Here is a 23,511-nt window from a genome sequence, read left to right as displayed (position 1 = left end):
AAGAGAAAAAGAAGATAAAGACAGATATGGTGCAAGAATATTTTTAGGGAAAAGGGCCTGAAGTTGAGACAGTTTTTATAACATGGCATCACTTTCACCTATGAGATAAGAAGGAAAGTATGCTCTGAGAATGAAGAAGAAAAACATAGATTTTATTTATGTATCCTCTGCTTTATTACTTTGTTCAACAAGTACTTACTGAATGTTGCCATATGCCAAGCCCTCTGCTAGGACCAGGGAAAATGACCATAAATTACACAGTGAAGTCTCTCAAATGACTCCAGCCATAAACCAATGCAGCAGCCACAAGAAGACTTTAGCAAAGCAAACTTTAAGTTCTACACATCAACATCCAGGCCACCATCAACTGAAAAATAAAATTTACTTGACTGGGCTGTCAGTTTGGGAGGGAGACTTTTTACATTTGGTTATTTTGGCCCAAGCTCATGAAAATAAATATGTTTACACTCTCTCATTTTACACTTAGCTGTAAAAGATAGTATAAATGGGAACTAGATTTTATATTTATTCTGATTAGTAATGCATTTATTTCCTACTTGTAACTTTCTAATTATATTAAGCAAAGGACTATTGAAAGAGTGAATTCAGTTATTTGGAAAAATGTTTTCTGTGTGTGTGCTTAGAAAGACATTATCATGTTACCTTGTTCTGGTTGCACTTACTTAGATCTACAGATCCAATATCCACGTATATTTTAGAAAACAGAGATCCCAGGGTAAAGCCAATGACTGGACCAATCATTGCGATTGCATTCAATATACCTGAAAATATTATAAAGCAATTTTACTAGATGCCAAGAATGCATGGCTCTTATTCACCATGTTTTTAAAAGAAACATGATACAATACATATACCCAAATATATGTTCTAATAGGCGAAATAATAAGTTTAGTAACTCTACTATTTCAAAAGTAGACAAAGGGAAAGTGATCATATTATTTAATATTTTGTGTACATTACCTAAATACAAAGAAGAATGTCCTTCTTTAGCAAAATCATCCATGTAAGAAAGCCCCAGTGGTACTATGGGAGTCTCCCCTATTCCACGAAGCATATTGCCCATGAACACATACATCCACATGGATGACCCAGATTCCTTCACACAACCTATGTAGATAAGAGAGTGTTTCATTGTAAACATTAATTTTAGCATTTCTATCACAAATGCAACTACTTGTAAACTCTTACTCTACTCTTTTTTTTTAAATTTACAAGTACAAGTAATTTATATTCACTTTGCAAACTTTGAAAATATGGTGTATTAGTCCATTCTTATGCAGCTAATAAATACATACCTGAGACTGGGTAATTTATAAAGGAAAAAGGTTTAACGGACTCATAGTTCCTCATGGCTGGGGGGCCTCACAATCATGGTGGAAGGTGAAGGAAGAGCAAAGACATGTCTCACATGGTGACAGGCAAGAGAACGTGTGCATGGTAACTCTCATTTATAAAATCATCAGATCTTGTGAGACTTATTCATTACCATGAGAACAGTATGGGGGAAACCGCCCCCATGATTCAATTATCTCCACTTGTCCCCACTCTTGGCATGTGGAGATTATTACAATCAAGGTGATATTTGAGCGGGGACACAGTCAAGCCATATCATATACAAAAGCATAAACAAGTAAAAATTATCTGTAATCACATTGCACACAGAAGATCACCTCAAGTGTTTTTATATATCTTCCAGATTTGCATAAAATATACGCATTATACTCATTATGTCCATTATATATTTAAAAATCCAGTTCATATTATGAAATGGTATACACAGTTAACACTATATTATAACAATAGTTCCATGTTGTTAAGATTTTTTTAATATCAAAACTTTAATGACTGGACAGTAATGTGTTGATGAAGTTTCAAAATGTGTTTATTCAATATCTTATTTTTTATTTTCTTTTTTATTGTTTTATTCTGTTAGGTTTACCATGACTATAACTGTAAATAAGTCCTTTTGCAGTTTCCTGATTATTTCCTCAAGATTAATCGATAATAGCAGAATTTCACACTAAGTAGGTAAGTATATTTTTGTTCTTAACATATATCGATAATGAATCTCCAGAAAGATTTACAAATGTATACACTTTCAGCAATATATACAATGTGAAATCCTTTTTTGCCTCCACCTCGTTTCTATATATTTTTAATCTTTTTCTATTTAATAGGTTTAAAAAAATCCTTAGCGGTACAATTTGCAATTATAATTTATAATTTGGGTTACAATAGGCAAAAAATCTTTAAATGATACAATAGTTTGCCTTTTGCATTGAAAGCAAAGTTATATGATTTACATATTTATACTATTTCCTCCTGTTTTACTTTAATACATATATTCTTTGTCAACTTCCTACTGAAAATATTCTCTTTTCTTATCTACTTCTAAATGCTTTTACATATAATACAGTCATCCCTTGGTATATTAAGGAATTTGTTACAGGGCTGCCTGTGTGTTCTCAAATTCATGCACACTTAAGTTGTGCAGTTGGCCCTGTGCAATCCAAATATAGAAAATGTCAGATATTATTATTGGCAGGTTTACCACCCAGTTTGGATGGACAACATTTGCATAGAAGTGAAATCACATAGTTCAAACCCCTGTTGTTAAAGGGTCAACTGTGTACATAAACACTATAATTATGTCTGTAAGAGTCAAGTGCTTTTCCTATTCATTCGTAATTAAATTTTGCTATTGAATATCACAATTTTTAGAGATGTAATTAAATTTATACATTTTGGAAGACTTTTTACTGTCAGTGTTAATTCTTACCTTTTCCCACTATCTCAGGTGATGTTCTATTGAGTGATACAATTTGATTAATTAAACAGGTGGATAAAGTCGATGTTGAATTTTCTGATGAATCAATATTAATTTCTTTAGAATACCTGTAACTGTAAGAACATCACTGAATTAAACATTTTGCTTATCTACTGAATATTTTCACTTTTTCTAGAAATACAGAGAAATATTCCCCTTTATTTGCACCATTATCTTCCCCAAATTACCAGAATCCTTTCTGTCAATTTCCCAGCATGTGTTTTAAGAGATGTGATGGGTAAAAGTGAGACGGAAGTGTCCAGCAAGAAAGATAATTCGGTACACCCCAGGCTAGGTGGGTTATCACTTTCCTATTATCCTAGGAGTTGTTATATCTTGCTCAATATATGAAATACCCTGGTTTCACCTTTTTAAAAAGTAATTATTAATTGCATGTAACCATCATCCTTTTGAATTATCTTCAAAGATGATCAGTCTGTCAGATTTTCTTTCATGGACACATATTCACACACACGCTCTAATGTATGACTCTTCAAAACCTAGTAAAAATAAAATCTAGTCCATTTCAATTAGATGAGAAAAAACTTGATAGGAATAACAGAGATGTTAATATCCATAAATAATTAGGTACCATGTGAGCTCTAAAGGCAGCCCACTGTATTCCAGGCATTATGCTCAGCTTCAAAGAACTAGAAATAAAATGCACAGTTTTTGTACTTAGGGAATTTCACACTAATATAAACATATATGATAAAATGTATAAGTTTAATATACAAGGTCCTGAGTCGTCACAGAGACAGAGGATATGATCGGCTTTGGTTGGAGGTTGTGGGAAGAGATCAGAGAAGACACCAAAATAAGAATGACAGGTAAAACAAATCTTGAAGATGAATAGAAGGGTAGACAAAGAAACAAAGGTATTCAAGGCTGTACAAATAACAGGTGCAAAGGTGTCACATATTATGTCATATTTAGAGAAATGCTGATCTAGACTGTGGTCCTTAATTTTAGGGTGGAATGAAAGATGAAGCTGTGACAGTTGCCTTTGAGGTTTATTTTCCATACAAATCATGACGAAGAATAAATAAAGATTAAAAAGGGAATTAGGGGACTCTGACGGTATGGTGCCAAAAGCAGAAGGAAAAAAATGGACATGATGAAGAAGACACAAAGATAGAAAATGAATCAAGAGAGTGCAGTATGATGAAAACAAGCTAGAGCAGTACCACTAAGAAGAAACTTCTTACAAGGGTCAAATATGGCAGGGAGATGGAATTAATATGGTGAGCAAATGACATCACTGCTGGATTTGGCAATGAGAAAGTAATTGGTGTCTCTAACAGACACTGGTCCTTGTCTCTCAATATCCTTTCTTCTTTCCTTCCACAGTAATCATAGTTGGGATTTTTAACTGGGAACATGGTATCTTGGAATAATGTCTATTTTTTTTCAGTATTTATATATTTATGTGTGAAATGTAGCCAATATATGGTAAATGTAAAGTCAGTGGAGATATTTTGCTCCTGAAAATGCTTCTTAAGCCTCAGCCTGTGTGGACTGTTTGTTTCTTCTTCTTCTTCTTCTCTTCCGTCTTGTTGCCTGGAAATACATTGCCATAATTTGGATCATGCGGCCAAGGCCATCCACTACGATGGAAAGAGGTAGAATGATATCATCCTTGAACAGGCTACATTAACTTTAATGTGAAAAATAAGTTTCTCCCTCATGTGCCATTTTGACTTTTCTCTGAGGACCATCTGACTGTAATTATAACTACACAGTGACCTTAGGAATAACAGCTTCAGTGAAATGATGGGAACACCTATACCCCAGTGGGTAGAGGTATAAGTGTTGAAGTGTTATCAAAAATAATCAAAATCTTATAGGAAAAGACATACAGTATATATGTTATACTAAAAACTCATAAAGTGCCTGTGTATTTCATTTGAAACTCTACAGTTTCATCTTTTTGTTACTTCAAAGTCTATGAAAGCTATGATAAGTAAAGTGATTATGTAGACAAATAGACACTATTTCTATACACACTTAGTGGGTATACTTCTCAAAAGGTAACTGCCTATTTAAAGGGATAATAATAAAATTCTACTCCTAATTTACAAGGTACTGATAGTTACTGGCACAGAGGCCTTTTTCTTTTTTTTAAACACTTACTGTCCCATGAAGAAATGTGGTAAAGCAGTCAAAACACCTCCAATTCCCATAATGAAACAACCGATTCCAATTAACTTTGGTCTATGTAGTTTGGATCCAAAGTAACTCACAAATACAATCACAAGCAAATTTCCTAGGAAGAGAACAAAAGTATGTTGATACAACTTAGTTCAATTTTGCCTCTAGAATTGAAAAACCCCAGAATGGATGCAAATAGAATCCAGACATAGTGCCTTCCCTCAAAGATGATGTAATTTAATTGAGAAGGTGAATTCACCTACATTAGACCACTCACTGAAAAGTTGTTTTAAATACACAAAAAAAGCACTTGAATTACTTGGCAATATTAGTGAAACAAAATTTTACTGAAAAATTTGGAGTTGACTGGATTATATTGGAATGAAGAAAAATGGAGATGAATCTTCCTGATCTGAGGGTAAGGTGCTCCTTCATGCATTTCTTTTTTATTCTTAATATTAGTTAAATTTCTAAATGTACCTGACATGAAGCTCACAGCCAGAAATAAGAAAGTTACTTGAAAAAGAATAAACCATGGCATCTGTCTTCAAGAAGTTTCATACTAACGACAAAAACAGAGGGACAGAACTGCCATCAAACCACAGAAAGGGGGAACTTAATTAAGAGCTTCCAGAGGCCGGGCGCGGTGGCTCATGCCTGTAATATCAGCACTTTGGAAGGCCGAGGTGGGCGGATCACGAGGTCAGGAAATCGAGACCATCCTGGCTAACACGGTGAAATCCCGTCTCTACTAAAAATATGAAAAAATTAGCTGGGCGAGGTGGCGGGCGCCTGTAGTCCCAGCTACTCGGGAGGCTGAGGCAGGAGAATGGCGTGAACCCGGGAGGCGGAGCTTGCAGTGAGCAGAGATCGCGCCACTGCACTCCAGCCTGGGCGACAGAGCGAGACTCCCTCTCAAAAACAAATAAACAAACAAACAAACAAACAAACAAAAAACAGAGCTTCCAGAAATGTTCCTGGAGGAGAAACCACTTGAGATTTTATGTCGTGCATAAGTCATTTATATTAAATAATATACATAGAGCATATCAAATGGAAAGAGTCATGACCACTTCTAATCCATCTGGAGCCTCATGCACAACGATGAAGAAATAGCAGTTAAGGATTCCTGAACATTTATGAAAAAAGTAGCATAAAAATAGTTTGGAAGAAAAGCACCAAAATGAATGAGTAAATTTTTTACTTTATAAAAAATTTAGTGTCTTTAGGAGTACAAGGGCACATTGCATCCATAAAATCAGAACTGGCAGCCTAAAAATAATAAGTGCTGTTGTAAATGTAAAATATAGATATATATACCAATTAGAACTTGATATGGTAAGATGACTGATGGCATCAGCAAAGATTAATGAAACATAAAGAAAAACTATAGAAATTTAGGAGAAAAAATTTAAAGAGAAAAATTCCCAGAAAATTTAATATTCATCTCATAAATGCTCTAGAAGAAAATAACTAAATAGGGAAAGACACAAATATGAACCAGAAAATGTTTTCCCTGAGCTATTATTGGAGAAATCCAAATTAAAATGAAGACAACAAAATATCTTAAATATTTCAAAGGAAAGATTTTGGTGTGCTCAGTGAAACAATAGAAGTCTAATGTAGGTTGCTCTGAAAAGATTCCTTTCTCCTTAAGAATGACAGTCCTCTCCCAAACTTTCTTCATCTTGAGAGAGGGGAGGTAAAGTAGGACATGGTGTTAGTTTGTAAAAATTGAATTTGTGTAGAATCAGGATTTCTGAACATCCTCACTATCAACATTTTCGGCTATTATCATTCTTTGCACATTATAGAATATTTAGCAGTACCCCTGACCTCTACTTTAGATACCAGTAGTACCTCCCTTGCCCCCCAGTCTCTGTCCAGTTATGACAACCAAAAATGTTTTTGGTCATTGCCAAATTGCCTGTGAGAGATAAATTTACCCCAGTTGATAACCAGTGGTGTAAAGCATATTTTTTTTTAACTTTGCAAGTTTGGTTATTAAAATAGAAAAAAAAATGTTACCAATTTCAAAGCTTCCATCAATAAAACCAACAAGAGAAGAGGATATCTCAAATCTCCTTTCTATATGAATGATGTTACTTTTCATAACAACTGCACCTAGTGCCTTAGCAATAAAGCTGAGTGCCAGAGCTGCCAAGAACATCTAAAATCAGAAGGAAAGGGGAAAAATGGTTAATCAAAGGACTATATAATGTCAATAGGCACAAGGAATTATAGTAGCTTTTCTTCTTTACTTAAAAACATTATTTGTATCTTAAAAACCATACTTAGTTTTCCCTCTTACCAGTTACTACTAATCAGGTACTAACATTTAAATGTTATTATCACTACACTGATAAAGCATCATTTCTAATTTGGTTATAATATCAAAATATGACAGCATTGCAGTTAAGATTGTTAATTTAAAATTAATCTCATTAACTGATTTATAGAAAGCTACTTCACGTTCTCAGATGGCCATGATGATGAGCTATCCTTTATTTCCACGTGAATAGCATTGGCTAACTGGGAGGGGAGTGGCAGTACATTCTCAAAGGTAGCATTTCCAGGAAGCCAGCTGAAAAATAGAACTTTTCAGAGGCAAAGAAAAATTCTATGACCAACACAAGTGACTGGCATCCAGCGTAAGATGCAGTGGTTATAGATGTTTTATTTGTCAATTTCATGTCAATAAAATGTATCGATTAATCAGTTCTCTTACAGCTCACATTTATATCCATAAACAAATTTCTTTGTGCTCTCTACTATTAACATTTACCTTGTTATATATTACATGTTTATATCCCCTGCCTCAAATTTATATGTTGAAACTCTAATTTCCAATGTGTTGATATTTGGTGATAGGGTCTTTTTGAGGCAATTAGGTCATGAGAATGGAGTGCTCTTGATAAGATTAGTGCCCTTACAAAACAATAAATTAGAGATTATATTTCTCTCTCTCTCTCTCTCTCTCTCTTTCTCTCTCTCTCCCCGCCAAGTGATGATACAACAAGGATATGGCCTTCTGGAAACCAGGAATAGGGCCCTTTATGAGAACTCAATCATGCCAGAACCCTGATATCAGAATTCTCAGCCTCTGGAAATGTGAGAGATAAATATCTGTTGTTTAACACACCAAGTCTGTGCTATGCTGTCAGTCTGAACTGACTAAACGACCCCTTCTAATTACCTCCTATATTTCCCAATGGTTTCCACCACCATGCCTAGCTTCAATTATTGCAAGAGCCCCCTAAGCCCATGTGTCTACTTCTTCGCACATCTGCCTAACAGTCTCTTCTCAACAAACTAGCTAAAGAAGTCCTTTATAAATCAGAAAAAGACCATGCTGCCCCTCTGTCTTCCCATATGGCTTATAGTAATATCGAGTTTTTTCCGATAACCTATGAGACCATAAACAACCTGTCCTTTTTTGGACACCCACCTCCCCACAAATATTCCTCTTATCTTTCTAATCTTATACTTTGTTACTCTTGTCCTTGGTCATTCCTCTCCAGCTACATTAGACCTTCTTGTTGTATATTGAGCATTCCAGATTCATTATATTGCTCCAGGCTTTTTGTTCTTTTCACTTGACATGAAAGGCTCTTCCCCGTAGTCGTATTTCTGTCATTCATTCCTTCACACCCTTAAGAGTTTTGCTCGATGGAACTTTCACAGTGAGGTTTTCCTCAACCACTCTCTTTAAAATTGCACCCCTTTCTGCTCACAATACATTTATTCCTTTATGTGTTTATTTTATACTGCCACAGCAGAATATTAGCTCCGTCAAGTCATAGGTTTTTGTCTGTTTTTTTCATTGCTCCATCCCCAGTGATTAGGACAGTGCCTGTCACAAAGATGCTTAAGAAACAATGAGTGAACATTTATATAATCAAAACCTACTCTGTGTCTTGCCCTAGGCCATGTTTGGGGGATAGAGATAAAAGGCCCCCCCTAAAAAACTCTTTGATAGCTGATAAAATGTGGATGTGTTCCTTTCTGCATAAGAAACTGTCAAATGATACATGGTATCAATGAAGATAAAAGGAATTGAAAAAATTTATTAAATGATACAACTTATAGAGATAACTAAAAGTTTTAAGATAAAATATAAAAAGTTATCTACGAAGCAGCATAAAAGGTAGAAGAGTATCAGTACTAGTTGTACTAAGCTGATGATGGGAAGAACAAGACAGGAGAAAGGGGCAATGGAGTTAGGCAAAATTTATGAAGATTTTTTTCAAAGATAGTCAATTCTAACATCTTGTAAAAATGTATACAGTCTTTGTGCCATAGAATAGTGATGAAAATTGTTCAGGTCCTAATCATTGAAAAATCATTTTATTAAAAAAGACTAAAAAATGTGTAAGATAGTGACATCAGCAAGACAGCAGAACAGCCCTGGAACCTCAACAGCAAGGCACAATTTTAACACTATATGTACTAAATGCCTCTGTAGGAATTTCAGACACCAATTACAAGGTTTCTGTACCTACAGGCTATCGTGAAAACAACCTGGCAAGAAAAATCATGATTGTTTCCAGTCTCTCTCACTAGAGTCTTTCTCACTCCACACTGTGCAATGCAGTTGGAAGGAAACATTTAGTCCCCTATGTTCAATATTTTGATTTTTTTTTTTTTTTTTTTTTTTTTGAGACGGAGGCTGGCTCTGTCCCCCAGGCTGGAGTGCAGTGGCCCGATCTCAGCTCACTGCAAGCTCCGCCTCCCGGGTTCCCGCCATTCTCCTGCCTCAGCCTCCCGAGTAGCTGGGACTACAGGCGCCCGCCACCACACCCGGCTAGTTTTTCTTTTGTATTTTTTAGTAGAGACGGGGTTTCACCGTGTTAGCCAGGATGGTCTCAATCTCCTGACCTCGTGATCCGCCCGTCTCGGCCTCCCAAAGTGCTGGGATTACAGGCTTGAGCCACCACGCCCGGCCAATATTTTGATTTTTAAGGAGGTTGTCCAAGGACTGGCTTCTGACTTGCCTATATTCAAGTACTAATAAAAATGGGGTCTTTCAAAGCAAAGGCAAGCAAAGGTGCACCAAAACTGCAGTTCCAGACATAGACATGAGGTGGAGCACCAGTACAACAATTTAATGCAGCCCCAGCAAGGCCACTCTCAAGCAACAGGGGAGGGTCTTCTATAGAAATCAGCAAACCTTTTCAAACAGATTACACACACAAGCCTAAAGGAGAAAGAAAGGAATGTATACTAGAAAAATAGCATGAGTAGGTCACGGAATCTCTATCCAGAATTAGTGAGGAGAGTTCTCCTTATAAAAAATCATCTCACAAAATCTGGGAGAGTTGGCTGATTTTTTTAAATGTTAAAATCTCAACAACAAAAGAATACAAAATATAAAAAGAAAGAAAGGATTCTCACACATTAAAAGGAAAAAAGTTACATCTCCAGAAACTGACCGAAAACAAATGAAGATACAGGAATTGCCAGACATAGGACTTGAAATTAGTCAAGTATGTGCAATGAATTAAAAGAGAACATGAACAGACAACTAAATGAAATGAAGAACATAACAAATAAACAAAATAGGAATATTAACAGTAGAAACTATGAAGAACCAAATCGAAATTCTGGAGTTGAAGTATAAAATAACTGAATTGAAAAATTCATTAGAAAGACTCAAAAGGTAATTTGGCTAAGCAGAAGAAAAAATTAGCAAAATCAGAGAACTTGTAAAATTAGAGTCACAGGCACAAAAAGAAAAGAAGAACAATGAAAGAAATTATGGGACACCATCCAGCAGGGCAACATATGCATTATGGGTATACCAGAAGAGAAGTAAATGAGAAAGTTCTGAAAACTTGTAAATTATGGCCCCCAATTTTTTAAATCTTAGGAGATAAAGGAACCCAAACATTTAAGAAGCTCAAGTAATTCCAAATAAGATAAATCTAAAAAACTCTATACCAAGACACAGTATAATCAAACTGTCAAAAATTACACACAAACAGAGAATCTTAAAAGCAGCAGCAAAAAAATCCATTCATTTAGTACAAGGAAGCTGACAGCTCTTCAAGTGGTATTTGGAAAACCCACATGCAAAGAAATGAAGTTGGGCCCTTACCCTATAGTATATGCAAAAATTAACTCAAAATGAACTCAATACCTAAATGTAAGACCTTAAACTCATAGAAATAAAATAGAAGAAAAGCTTCAGGACATTGAATTTGGCAAATTTTTAAATGTGATACAAAAAGCACAGGCAACAAAATTAAAAATACGCAAATCAGACTATATCAAATTTACATCTTCTGCACATAAAGGAAAACAACAGGGTGAAAAGATAACCTATGGAATGGCACAGAATAAATGCAAATAATATAAGTGGTGAGGAGTTAATATCTAGAATATATGAACTTTTCCAAGGAAACAACCCAATTTAAAAATGGGCCAAGGACTTACACAGACATTTCTGCAAAGAAGATATACAAAGATCCAATAAGCACATTAAAAGAAGCTCAACTTTCTAATTATCAGGCAAATGCAAATTAAAACCACAATGAGATATCACCCCACAGCCATCAGAAAAGTCACTATTTCAGGAATAGAGAATAATGAGTGTTGACGAGAATATAGAGGAGTTAGGAACTTCATGTTTGTTGATGGAAATATAAAATGGTTCAGCCCTCATGAAAAAGAGTTTAGAGGTTCCACAAATACCAAAAAATGGAATCACCATATGAGCCATTAATTCTTCTTCTGGATATATATTCAAAAATAAATCAAGACAGGATCTAGCAGAGATATTTACACATGCATATTCATTGCAGCACTATTAACAACAGCCAAGAGGTAGAAGCAACCCAAATGTCTATTGATGAATGAATAAAGCAAATGTGGTATACATATACAATGGAATATTATGCACACTTAAAAAATAAGTAAATTACATCACATGCTACAATATGGATGAAACTCAAGGACATTACGCTAAGCTAAATAAGCCAGTCACAAAGAGATACTGTATAATTCTACTCATGTGAAATATTTAAAGTAGGCCGGGCGTAGTGGCTCACACCTTTAATCCCAGCACTTTTGGAGGCCAAGGTGGGCGGATCACGAGGTCAGGAGTTTGAGACCAGCTTAGCCAACATAGTGAAACCCTATCTCTACTAAAAATACAAAAAAAATTTACCTGGGCATGGTGGCAGTTGCCTGTAATCCCAGTTACTCAGGGGGCTGAGGCAGAAGAATCGCTTGAACCCAGGAGGCAGAGGTTGCAGTGAGAAGGGATCGCCCCACTGCTGCACTGTAGCCTGGGTGACAGTGCAAGACTCCATCTCAAAAAAAAAAAAAAAAAAAAAAAAAAGAAATATTTAAAGCAGTCGAAAAAATAGAAACAGAAAGTGGAAAGGTATTTACTAAGAACTGAGGAGAAGATAGTTTAGTGGATACAAAGTTTCGTCATTGGAAAATAAAAAAGTTCAAGAGATCTGTTCATCAATATGAGTGTACTTTACACTTTTTAATTGTACACTTAAAAAGTGGTTGAAAAGGTACATTTAATGTTATGGGTTTTTTACCAGCATGACAAAACAATGCATTATTTTATAGGGAGAAAAAGTAATGTGAGTGGTCTCCTGCTGAGAGAATTAACCTCTCCTACTGGATATGTTTCAAGTGCCAGAGTGGCTGCAGATACTAATAGGAGTTCTATCACATTTTCATTTGCTTTACAATTGCTCTTTACCATACTGCTATCCACTAATTTATGAAGTTCTGTACTGACATAGAACTTCTTGATAAACATTCCCTTCCCCATTCCTCTCTCACCCTCTACTAATTTAGGTTCTTTTATAATGAGCTATATTTTCATTGTCACATTTTATTAGATTTTATTAATTTGTAATTAAAATGTCATATCCTTGTATGTAAACTGTCAAGATTTGTTATGATAAAATATTTATCAAGAGGATTATTATAAAAAAACTATAAAGATGATCTCCACCACATTTTTGGGTTGTTTTTTGGTGGCATTTAAACATTTTTAGCAATAACTTTTGTTATAAAGCATTTTTAAAATAAAATTTGTCACGTAGTTGGAATCATATAGTAGGTAACATTTTAATATTGACTTCTTTTACTTATAAATATGCTTTTAATGTTTTGTCTTTTCATTGGTTATGTCTCATTTCTTGTTAATCACCAAAAATACTCTTATTCTATTGCATGAATGTACCATAGTCGCTTTACCCATTCACATATTGAAGGACACCTTGGTTGCTTCTAACTTATGGCAGTTATCAATAAGGCTGCTATAAACACCTGTTTGCAGGCTGTTGTGTAGACATGCTTCCCACTTGGTATTTCAGTAAATACCAAGGACTACAAATGCTTGATTGTATGGTAAGCCTATCTTTAAATTTGTAAGAAACCTTTAGAATATTTTCCAAAGTGGCTATACTATTTTGCATTCTCACTGGCAATAAATAAGAGTTCCTTTTGCTCCACATTCTTGCCAGTATTTGGTATTTTTTGGGTTTGGAATTTTAGTCCTTTAAACAAGTATATAGTGATATAGCTCATTGTTTAATTTACAATTCCCTAATGATGTGATGTGAAGCATTTTTCCACATGCTCATTTGTCATCTCTGTATTTTCTTCAGTGAGGCATCTGTTCAGATTTCATCCTTATTTTATCATTGGGCTATTTTTCTAATTATTGAGTTTTAGGTGTTCTTTGCATACTTTTGAATATCGGTTCTTTATTGGATATATCATTCCAATGTCTTCTGGTCTCTGATGAGAAATCAGTTGTTAATCTTATTAAGGAACTCTTGCCCATGATTATTTCCTGCTCTTGTTGCTGTCAAGATTCTGTATTTATTTTTATTTTTTGGCCTTTGATAGTTTGATCATATTGTGCCTCAAAGTGGATCTCTGAGTTAATTTTATTTGAATTTTATGCTTGTACAATATTTAGATCATATATTTTATCAAATTTGGGATGTTCTCAGCCATTTTTTAAAAAATATTATTTCTTCCCTTTTCTCTCTCTCCTCTCCTTCTGGAACTACCATAATTTTTATGCTGGTTCACCTGATAGTGTCCCACAGTTCCTTAGGTTTTGTTAATTTTTCTTCAGTTTTTTTTTTCTTTCTGCTTCTCAGACTAAACATTTCAATTGTCTTATCTTCAAGTTTGCTGATTCTGTGTTCTAACTGCTAAAATTTACTGTTGAACCTTTGTCTAAGTCAGTTCAGACTACTATCACAAATTATGATGGACTGTATGGCTTAAACAACAAACATTTATTTCTCACAGTTGTGAAGAGTGAGAAGTCTGAGATAAGGGTGCCAGCATGGTCAATTTCTGGTGAGGGCCCTCTCATAGGCTGCAAACAGCTAACTTCTCTTTGTGTTCTCACACGGAGGAAAAAACATCTAGTGAGCTCTTCAGCATTTTCTTGTAAGGCACTACTCGCATTATAAGAGCAAATTTCTCATAATCTCTTTAGCTCCCAAAGACCTCCAAATACTATCACGTTGGATTTTGAAATTCAATATACAATTTTGGGAACAGGGGAACACATATTTAGTCCATAACACCTTCTTGTAAATTTTCATTTTGTTTATTGTATTTTTTATCTCCTTTGACCTTTCACTTGCCTTGTTCTAAGCTTGGGGACTAGCATTAGGTAAAAGGATACAATCTTCTCAGACGTTTTATGAGCATATGCCTTCCCTTGGACATATGTGTGGCTCCCTAAATACCTCTGTGTACATGCCATGCTAGCTACATAATAAACTTGATAATAATGACTTATTTTCATCATCAGCGTGAGCTACCATCTCTAGCTATATGCTCTAAACTTCTTCAAATAAAAACCAGAGATATAAATGTGCAAAATCATAAAACAAAATGTGCATTGGCAGAAAGAGACAATTGACATTGAGATAAGAAATAAAGTCTGTATTTACCTGCAATCATGGCAGATCGGTCATTAATTTATTATGTCAATAGTTCTAAACTTAAAGTCAGAAGACAGTTCCAAGCTTCTCATTTGTCAAATGCACAACTTTGATTAGCTTTGGAACTCAACTGATTTACTCAAGAAACACTCATCAGGCAACTGCAATATAGCAGTTACTGTGCTAAGCTATGTAGTTGAGGCAGGTATAGAGGAACAGGAACAATGACAGTAAAAACAAATAAGACATAATCAATGCACTAAAAATTATAATCTTCAGTGACAGTAAAACAATAATGACAGTATAATATGTGTTGAGTTCTATAATTGCCATAGTTTTATAATGTTATGAGCAGATAGGAAAAAGGGACTATTCTGACCTTACAGGTTAAAGTTCTTATAGATGTGTTGACATTGGGGCTAAGCCTTCAGTTGGTCATAGAAACTTAGATATTGAAGACACAAAATATTTAAAACAAAATAGGAAGCACATGAAAAGCCCCTAAGAAGTGAAATAACATGGATTATTTGAAAACCAGAAATAATATTTGTGTAGGTCAAGTGTAAAGACAGAAATATGTCCAACATTGAGGGGTCAGTATGCATTTTAAAATATTACATAACAAAATTAAATTTTAGAGGGTTAATTCTGGCAGCCAGGAAGAAGAAGAACTTACAAAAAAGAGATCTGTTAGGAAGCTGACTTCAGAAAAAAATGAGTAGTGATGAAAAGTAGATAACAAGCTTACAGGCACACAAGGAACAGTTTAAGAGGAGAACCAACAGGAGGTGAGGAAAATAGAAAATGTAAAGTCTGATTTTGTAGAACATATGAACAAACAAATAACATACTTTGAAATAATATAACAGTGTTCAAATTATTCACTTAAGAAGATCATGAAAAATGACAATCAACCAATACTAATTCAGAGATGGCACACACGTTGTAGTCTTTTAATGAAGTATTTTAAAATAACTATTCTAACTACTCCCTAGTTCTATTCTAACTATTCTAACTACTCCCTAGTTAGAATAGTTGTTCTCTTCATAACTATTGATATAAAGAAAACAATGTCATAGTGAATGAAAATATAGGAAATGTCACTAAAAGGAAAAAGGTATAAAAATAAGAAAAATTTGCAATATTTGAAGTAAATAAGTATAATCAAAATGTCAACTTATGCCACAGCTTCTGGACAGGTATTGTGTATATACTCTCTTGGTAGTATAAACCTTTCTGTGATGTATGTTGTAGCCCTTCTTCAAATTTTCCTAATTAATTTATTCACAAAAGCATTAATGGGAAATATAGCTTTTGAAAAATATTTGATAACATCGATAAAGGAGAAGGATTACATCAGATATCCCACAAAAATAACTTCACAACACTTTCCTGCACTTCACATATTTCTTTCCAAATAATACAGAAAGAGCATAAGCATAAATCATGTCGTTATATGGAATCTACTATTTTTCAGGAACTGTTCCAGCTATTTTGTGTATATTATTTCTAGTGTCTGCAAAATCTTTGCCTGGCATATGTTACTGTCTTCATTATACAAATAAGAATAATAAATCTTAGAGATGCAAAGTTATTTAACTAGAGAAACAGAACTGAAGTGGAGTATAACTGGAATTGGAACAAAAGTATTATACATGAAAAAGAAAAGTAGTTCATGAACACAATATAACCCCCTTTTTCTTCGTCTCCTTTTTATCTTGAGTCAAAGCCTTATTACGTCTCACTTCGTTTATCTGTGGTACACTGCTGCTTCTCTCCGTTGGAAACAATGGGAATTCTGCGTGAATTTTAATGCCCAGCTTAATGCCACCTCCTTAGTGAAGCTTTATTTCTTCTAGTAGGAATTTGTTTTGTATCTCTTATACAACAAATGTATCATGTGGAATGGAAATTTTCTAGAGTAAAATACATGATAAAAATAACAAAGTTAAAAAAATTTTGAAATGTTTATCCATGAATATCTTTGTAATACAGCTCTATTGACATTTTTCTCTATTTAAACTATTTAAAATATGTGTTAAAATTGTTTTCCAAATTAAAAAAAGTAGTCCATTAAATTGAATACAATATTTTTAAGTGTTCTTTTTATTGCTTACTTTAATATTAAAAAAATGGATGTAATTATTCTTGTTGGATATATTAGTTTATTTTCATGCACATCAATAAGAACATATGTATATTCATGTATTGTATGTGTTTCTTAAGAGTATCTGTATTATCATGTGATTTATTTTTCTGATTTTAAAAAATTGTTCCTAGAAATTTTAGTTTATTTATAATATTATTTAAAATCTTATTTATTTATTTACATATTTATTTATTTATGTATTGAGGCAGAATCTTACTGTGTCACCCAGCCTGAAGTGCACTGTTGTGATTTCGGCTCACCGCAACCTCTGCCTACCAGGTTCCAGCGATTTTCCTGCCTCAGGCTCCTGAATAGCCAGGATTACAGGCATATGCCATCACACCTGGCTAATTTTTATATTTTCAGTAGTGACAGGGTTTCACCGTGTTGGCCAGGCTGATCTCGAACCCCTGACCTCAAGTGATTCGCCCACCTCGGCATCCCAAAGTGCTGTGATTACAGGTGTGAGTCACTGTGTCCAGCCTAAAATCTGTTTTTTTAAATTTGACATTTATGATTACTGGATTTAAAGTTGTTAATATTTTCTCTCTAACTTTTATTTTAAGTTCAGAGGTACATGTGAAGGTTTGTTATACAGGTAAACATGTGTGATGGGGGTTTGAGGTACAGATTATTTCATCATCCACGTATTAAGCCTAGTACTCAATAGTTATTTTTTCTGCTTTTCCCTCTCCTCCCACCCTCCACACTTAGCTAGACCCCAGTGTTTGTCAACCCCTTTTTTGTATTCATGAGTTCTTATCATTCAGCTCCCACTTGTAAGTAAGAACATGAAGTATTTGGTTTTCTCTTCCTGCGTTAGTTTGCTAAGAGATGATAGCTTTCAGCTCCATCCATATTTCCACAAAAGACATGATCTTGTTATTTTTATGGCTGCACAGTATTCCATAGAATGTACTGCATTTCCTTTATCCAATCTGTCGTTGATGGGCATATAGGTTAATTCCATGTCTTTCTTTGCTATTGTGAATAATGTTGCAATGAACATTCACATGCATGTGTCTTTATAGTAGAAGGATTTATATTCTCCTGGATGTATATACACAGTGATGAGGTTGCTGGGTTGATTGGTAGTTCTGGTTTTAGCTCTTTGACGTATTGCCGCACTGCTTTGCACATGGTTGAACTAATTTACACTCCCACCAACAGTGTATAACTGTTCACTTTCTATACAACCTTCCCAGGCATCTGTTAGTTTTTTATTTTTTAATAATAGTGATTCTGACTAGTGTGAGATAGTCTCATTGTGGTTTTGATTTGAATTTCTCTAATGATCAGTAATATTGGCCTTTTTGTTCATGTGCTTGTTGGCCATGTGTATGTCTTCTTTTGAAAAGTGTCTGTTCATACCCTTTGCCTACTTTTTAATAAGGCCATTTGTTTTTCTCTTGTAAATTTAAGTTTCTTATAGATGCTGGATATTAGACCTTTGTTAGATGCATAGTTTGTAAATATTTTCTCTCATTCTGTAGGATGTCTGTGTATGCTGTTGACAGTTTCTTTTTCTGTGCAGAAGCTCTTGAGTTTAGTTATTTCTCATTTGTCAATATTTGCTTTTGTTTTGATTGCTTTTGGTGTCATTTGTCATGAAATCTTTGTCATTCGTATGTCCAGGATGATATTGCCTAGGTTATCTTCCACAGTTTTTGTAGTCGGAGGTTTTAGATTTAAGTCTTTAATCTGTCTGGAGTTGATTTTTATGTATGGTGTAAGGAAGGGGTCCAGTTTCAATTTTCTGTGTATGATCAGCTAGTTATCCCAGAACCACTTACTGAACAGGGTTCCCCCCCCCCACCAATGCTTGTTTTTCTCAGCTTTGTTGAAGATCAAATGGTCATAGGCAGGCAGCCTAATTTCTGGGCTCTCTATTTTGTTCCATTGGTTTATGTGTCTGTTTTTCTATTAGTACCATGTTGTTTTGGTTACTATAGTTCCGTAGTATAATTTGAAATTAGATGGCATGATGTCTCTAGCTTTGTTCTTTTTGCTTAGAATTGTCTTCGCTATTTAGGCTATTTTGGTTCTGTATGACTTTCAAAATTCTTTTTGTTTTTTTAGTTCTGTGAAGAATATTGTTGGTAGTTTAATAGGAATAGCATTGAACCTGTAATTTGCTTTGGGAAGTATGACCATCTTAATTATATTGATTCTTCCTATCTATGAGTATATTTTTCTCTTTGTTTGTGTCTTCTCTAATTTCTTTGAGCAGTGTTTCATAATTCTCAATGTAGAGATTTTTCACCTCCCTAGTTAGCTATCTATACTTTTAAGTATTTTATTCTTTTTGTGTCAATTGTGAATGGGATTGCCTTCCCAATTTGGCTCTCAGTCTGACTGTTATTGGTGTATAGGAATTCTAGTGATTTTTGTACATTGATTTTGTGTCCTGTAACTTTGCTGAAGTTGTTTATCAGCTGAAGGAGCTTTTGGGGTTTTCTAGATATAGAATCATGTCATCTGCAAACAGGGATAGTTTGACTTACTTTTTGACCATAGACTATTGTTTTTAAAATGGCGAAAAACATTATCTTGGTAAACTCACAGCAAATAATGCTAAATAGGAATTTTCTCAATTTATTTTTATCTACATTGAACTATGTAAACGTTTCACTTTAAATAAACTATCACATTTTCTCTCTTCAGTTTCCCCTTTTCACAAATATTTATGTAAGAAAAAGTTGAATAAATTGTATTTATTATTTTTTTATTTGCCATTTTTTATTGCTGCAAAGTTATAGGTATTTTAAATTGCTTTTTATTCAGTTATAGAATATAAGTTTACCTAATTCAAATAAGACCTGTATTAAAATAATTTTTCTACCTGTCAAGATTTTCTAAAATACAATTTTAGAATTTCAAAATTATTATTTTATGCAATTTAAACTCTAATAAACTAATTTGGCCAGCTCTTTTTCTTATATCTATCTGCAAGTTTTGTTTTTAATAGCGAAAATATGCTAAACTGTTCAAAACCAGTTTTGACTCTCTATTGATTACTGTGACTACAGTACTTCAATGCATTTTGAGAAAATGCAATAAAACCTTATAAAATTAATTTATGCATATGTTTACTATCATAGAGGAACTTTTGTAATTCAGATCAGCATCTTCTCCGAACTTTTATAGTTCGACTATTCATATATATGTAAATGTCGGCAAGCACTGCTTCAATTCAATTAGTAGAATATCAAATACTAGACAGAATTATGGATTATAGGTAAATTGTTGTAAAATATAAAAATGCTTTGCTCTATTAATTTTTTTCTTTGAAAAAGAAGAACATTATTTTCTCATATTAAGGTATGATTGACAAATAAAATTCTATGTATTTAAGATATACATTATATTTTTTCATTTTAGTAAATTGTTTTTTACTGCAACACCCAAGATCCAGTAAAATGTGTATTTTGTATGAGCAAAAAAAAAGAAAGGAATTTATTATAAATCTTGAATTTATGCTAGCTATTGTAATGTTATTTACAATAATGTGAGAATTTTTTTTTTTTTCTTGAGACAGACTCTTACTCTATCTCCAAGGATGGAGTGCAGTGAGTCTTGGCTCACTGCAACCTCTGCCTCCTGTGTTCAAGTGATTCTCTCACCTCAGCCTCCTGAGTAGTGGGACTAAAGGCATGTGCCACCACACTTGGCTAATTTTTGTAGTTCTCTCACCTCAGCCTCCTGAGCAGCTGGGACGAAAGGCACGTGCCACCACACTTGGCTAATTTGTGTAGTTTCAGTAGAGACAGGGTTTCACTATGTTGGCCAGGCTCCTCTCGATCTCCTGACCTCGTGATCCGCCCGCCTCGGCCTCCCAAAGTTCTGGGATTGATTACAGGCATGAGCCACGCACCTGGCCTAATGTGAGAAATTTTTACCTTTGAAAAATACAGTTTGAAAAACTATGTTTTTATTCTATGAATTTAGTTTCAAAAATGTATTGAATTAATTATTTCTTGAATTTTGAACATCTAATAACAAGGATATACAACTGTCATCACTTAATCATTTGCAAAGTTATTTTTCTGCTAATGACATCAGCATATTAATAGCTATTACTTTACTTAGTACACTTAGGAATAAGAAGTTGGATAAAACTGGAACATAGGATGGGTATACACTTGTTAAATGTTTGTTGAAATTTAAATAATCTTTGATTATTTTCACATATTAAAGAATTTCGTTTTTTATTTTATTTTATTTTATTTTTTTAAGAAGGAGTCTGACTCTGTTGCTCAGGCTTTAGTGCAGTGGCACGAACTCAGCTCACTGCAAGCTCCGCCTCCCAGGTTCAGGCCATTCTCCTGTCTCAGCCTCCTGAATAGCTGAGATTACAGGTGCCTGCCACCACGCCTGGCTAATTTTTCTATTTTTTTGAGACAGAGTTTTGTTCTTGTTGCCCAAGCTGGAGTGCAATGGTGCGATCTCGGCTCACTGCAACCTCCGTCTCCCAGGTTCAAGCGATTCTCCTGCCTTAGCATCTCAAGTGGCTGGGATTAGCCTGCTACCAGGCCCGGCTAATTTTTTGTATTTTAAATAGAAACGGGGTTTCACCATGTTAGCCAGGCTGGTCTTGAACTCCTGACCTCAGGTGATCCACCCGCCTCAGCCTTCCAAAGTGCTGGAATTATATGCGTGAGTCACCATGCCCGGCCAGAATCCATCATCTTTAAGAGGGAGAAGATATAACTAGTAAAGCCCTAAGGCAAGGCTAATGTTGCAAGGGCGATACCCATGCTGTGGGAGCACAGGAGACAGGCGTCATTTCTGAACCGGCCAGCAGAAGTCATAAGGAAAGATGTCCAAGAAGTGGCACACTTGAGCTGAGGCTTGAAAGTCAAAAGGATGGCTGGGCATGGTGGCTCACACCTGTAATCCCAGCATTTTGGGAGGCCAAGGCGGGCAGATCACAAGGTCAGGAAGTCGAGACCATCCTGGCTAACACGGTGAAACCCTGTCTCTACTAAAAGTACAAAAACAAATTAGCTAGGCATGGTGGCGGGTGCCTGTAGTCCTAGCTACTCAGGAGGCTAAGGCAGGAGAATGGCGTGAACCCAGGAGGCAGAGCTTGCAGTGAGCCAAGGTCACGCCAGCCTGGGCAACAGAGTGAGACTCCGTTTTAAAAAAAAAAAGAAAGTCAAAAGAATTTGGACAGCTAAGGGTGAAGGAATTCCAGGGAGAAAATTTAACAAGAGCAAAGGCAACAGAGAGTAGCAGAGTAAGATTAAAGCACATAAAGCCTGGAAGAGTGACATATAAAACATATAAATGGTGACTGCAGGCAGATCTTATCATTTTAGCTGGTAGGCTAAAGAAATGGGCTTAATCTTAGAGGAAAAGTAAACAGATGAAGAGGAGTGTGTGTCATGTGATCAACTGATCAGAGCCCTACTTTAATCTGACTTCAGAGAACTTGTTCAGCAATCTTTCTTGACCAATCGACAGAGAAAGAGAGGAACTAATGAAAAAATATACAAGCTTAGCAAGTAAGTACTACCCTCCACTCTGACTTTGGGACTAGAGAACCTACCATATTCTTTTTGTGTGTGTGTGAGGGACAGGGTTTCACTCTGTCACCAAGGTTGGAGTGCAGTGGCACGATCTCGGCTCATTGTAACCTCCACTTCCCAGGTTCAAGCAATTTTCCTGCCTCAGCTTCCTGAGTAGTTGGTATTACAGGCGTGCACCATCACACCTGGCTAATTTATATATTTTTAGTAGAGACAGGGTTTCACCATGTTGACCAGGCTGGTCTGGAACTCCTGCCATCAGGTGATCTGCCTGCCTCGGCCTCCCAAAGTGCTGGAATTACAGACGTGAGCCACTGCACCCGGCTGAACCTACCATATTCAATGTACCTAGGACTAGGTGAGGTAGGGAGCTCTCTCTGCCCAACACACCAGCACCCTGACTTACGGCAACAGCCAGTCTGAAGCAACGCTAGTGTCTTTCCCCCAGGAGCTGCACACAGGTCAAGCACGATGTCCCCAGGCTGCAGGCCAAGGGCCAGGACAGGCAGCAAGGAGGCAGCATCCATCAGGTAGTAGTCCATGACACCCAGGCTGCCAAGTCTGGAAAAGAGGAGACCACTTTATTGTTAAATTCCAGGTCAGGACACCCACTGGGAGTCAAGGCCACCAAGTCCATGCCCTCTGGGGCCTGAGCTCCAATCAGCAAAAATTCATTTCTCAGACCCACACTTACTTACTCACTTATTCATTCATCTATACGGGAGCCAGAATTATTATTTATTTATTTATTTATTTATTGATGGAGTTTCACTTTTGTTGCCCAGGCTGGAGTGCAGTGGCATGATCTCGGCACACTGCAACCTCTGCCTCCCAGTTTCAAGTGATTCTCCTGTCTCAGCCTCCCGAGTAGCTGGGATTACAGGTGCC

At 35.4% G+C, this 23,511-nt stretch overlaps 1 protein-coding gene across 1 annotated transcript in view; it reads right to left on the bottom strand.

Annotated features, from left to right (window-relative positions):
- SLCO1B1 (solute carrier organic anion transporter family, member 1B1) overlaps nucleotides 1-23,511 on the bottom strand; it is a 90,414-nt gene that overhangs the window by 51,653 nt on the left and 15,250 nt on the right. Inside the window, exons 3-7 of the mRNA XM_011954965.1 lie at nucleotides 7,028-7,169; nucleotides 4,982-5,114; nucleotides 2,801-2,922; nucleotides 982-1,128; nucleotides 684-782 (exon numbers count right to left, since the gene is read on the bottom strand). Coding sequence (XP_011810355.1) covers nucleotides 684-782; nucleotides 982-1,128; nucleotides 2,801-2,922; nucleotides 4,982-5,114; nucleotides 7,028-7,169 — 643 coding nt within the window. The remainder of the gene's footprint in view (nucleotides 1-683; nucleotides 783-981; nucleotides 1,129-2,800; nucleotides 2,923-4,981; nucleotides 5,115-7,027; nucleotides 7,170-23,511) is intronic.

Source organism: Colobus angolensis, unplaced genomic scaffold (assembly GCF_000951035.1).
Source record: "Colobus angolensis palliatus isolate OR3802 unplaced genomic scaffold, Cang.pa_1.0 Scaffold11, whole genome shotgun sequence".
NCBI lineage: Eukaryota > Metazoa > Chordata > Mammalia > Primates > Cercopithecidae > Colobus > Colobus angolensis.
This window is presented reverse-complemented; position numbering and strand designations above follow the sequence as displayed.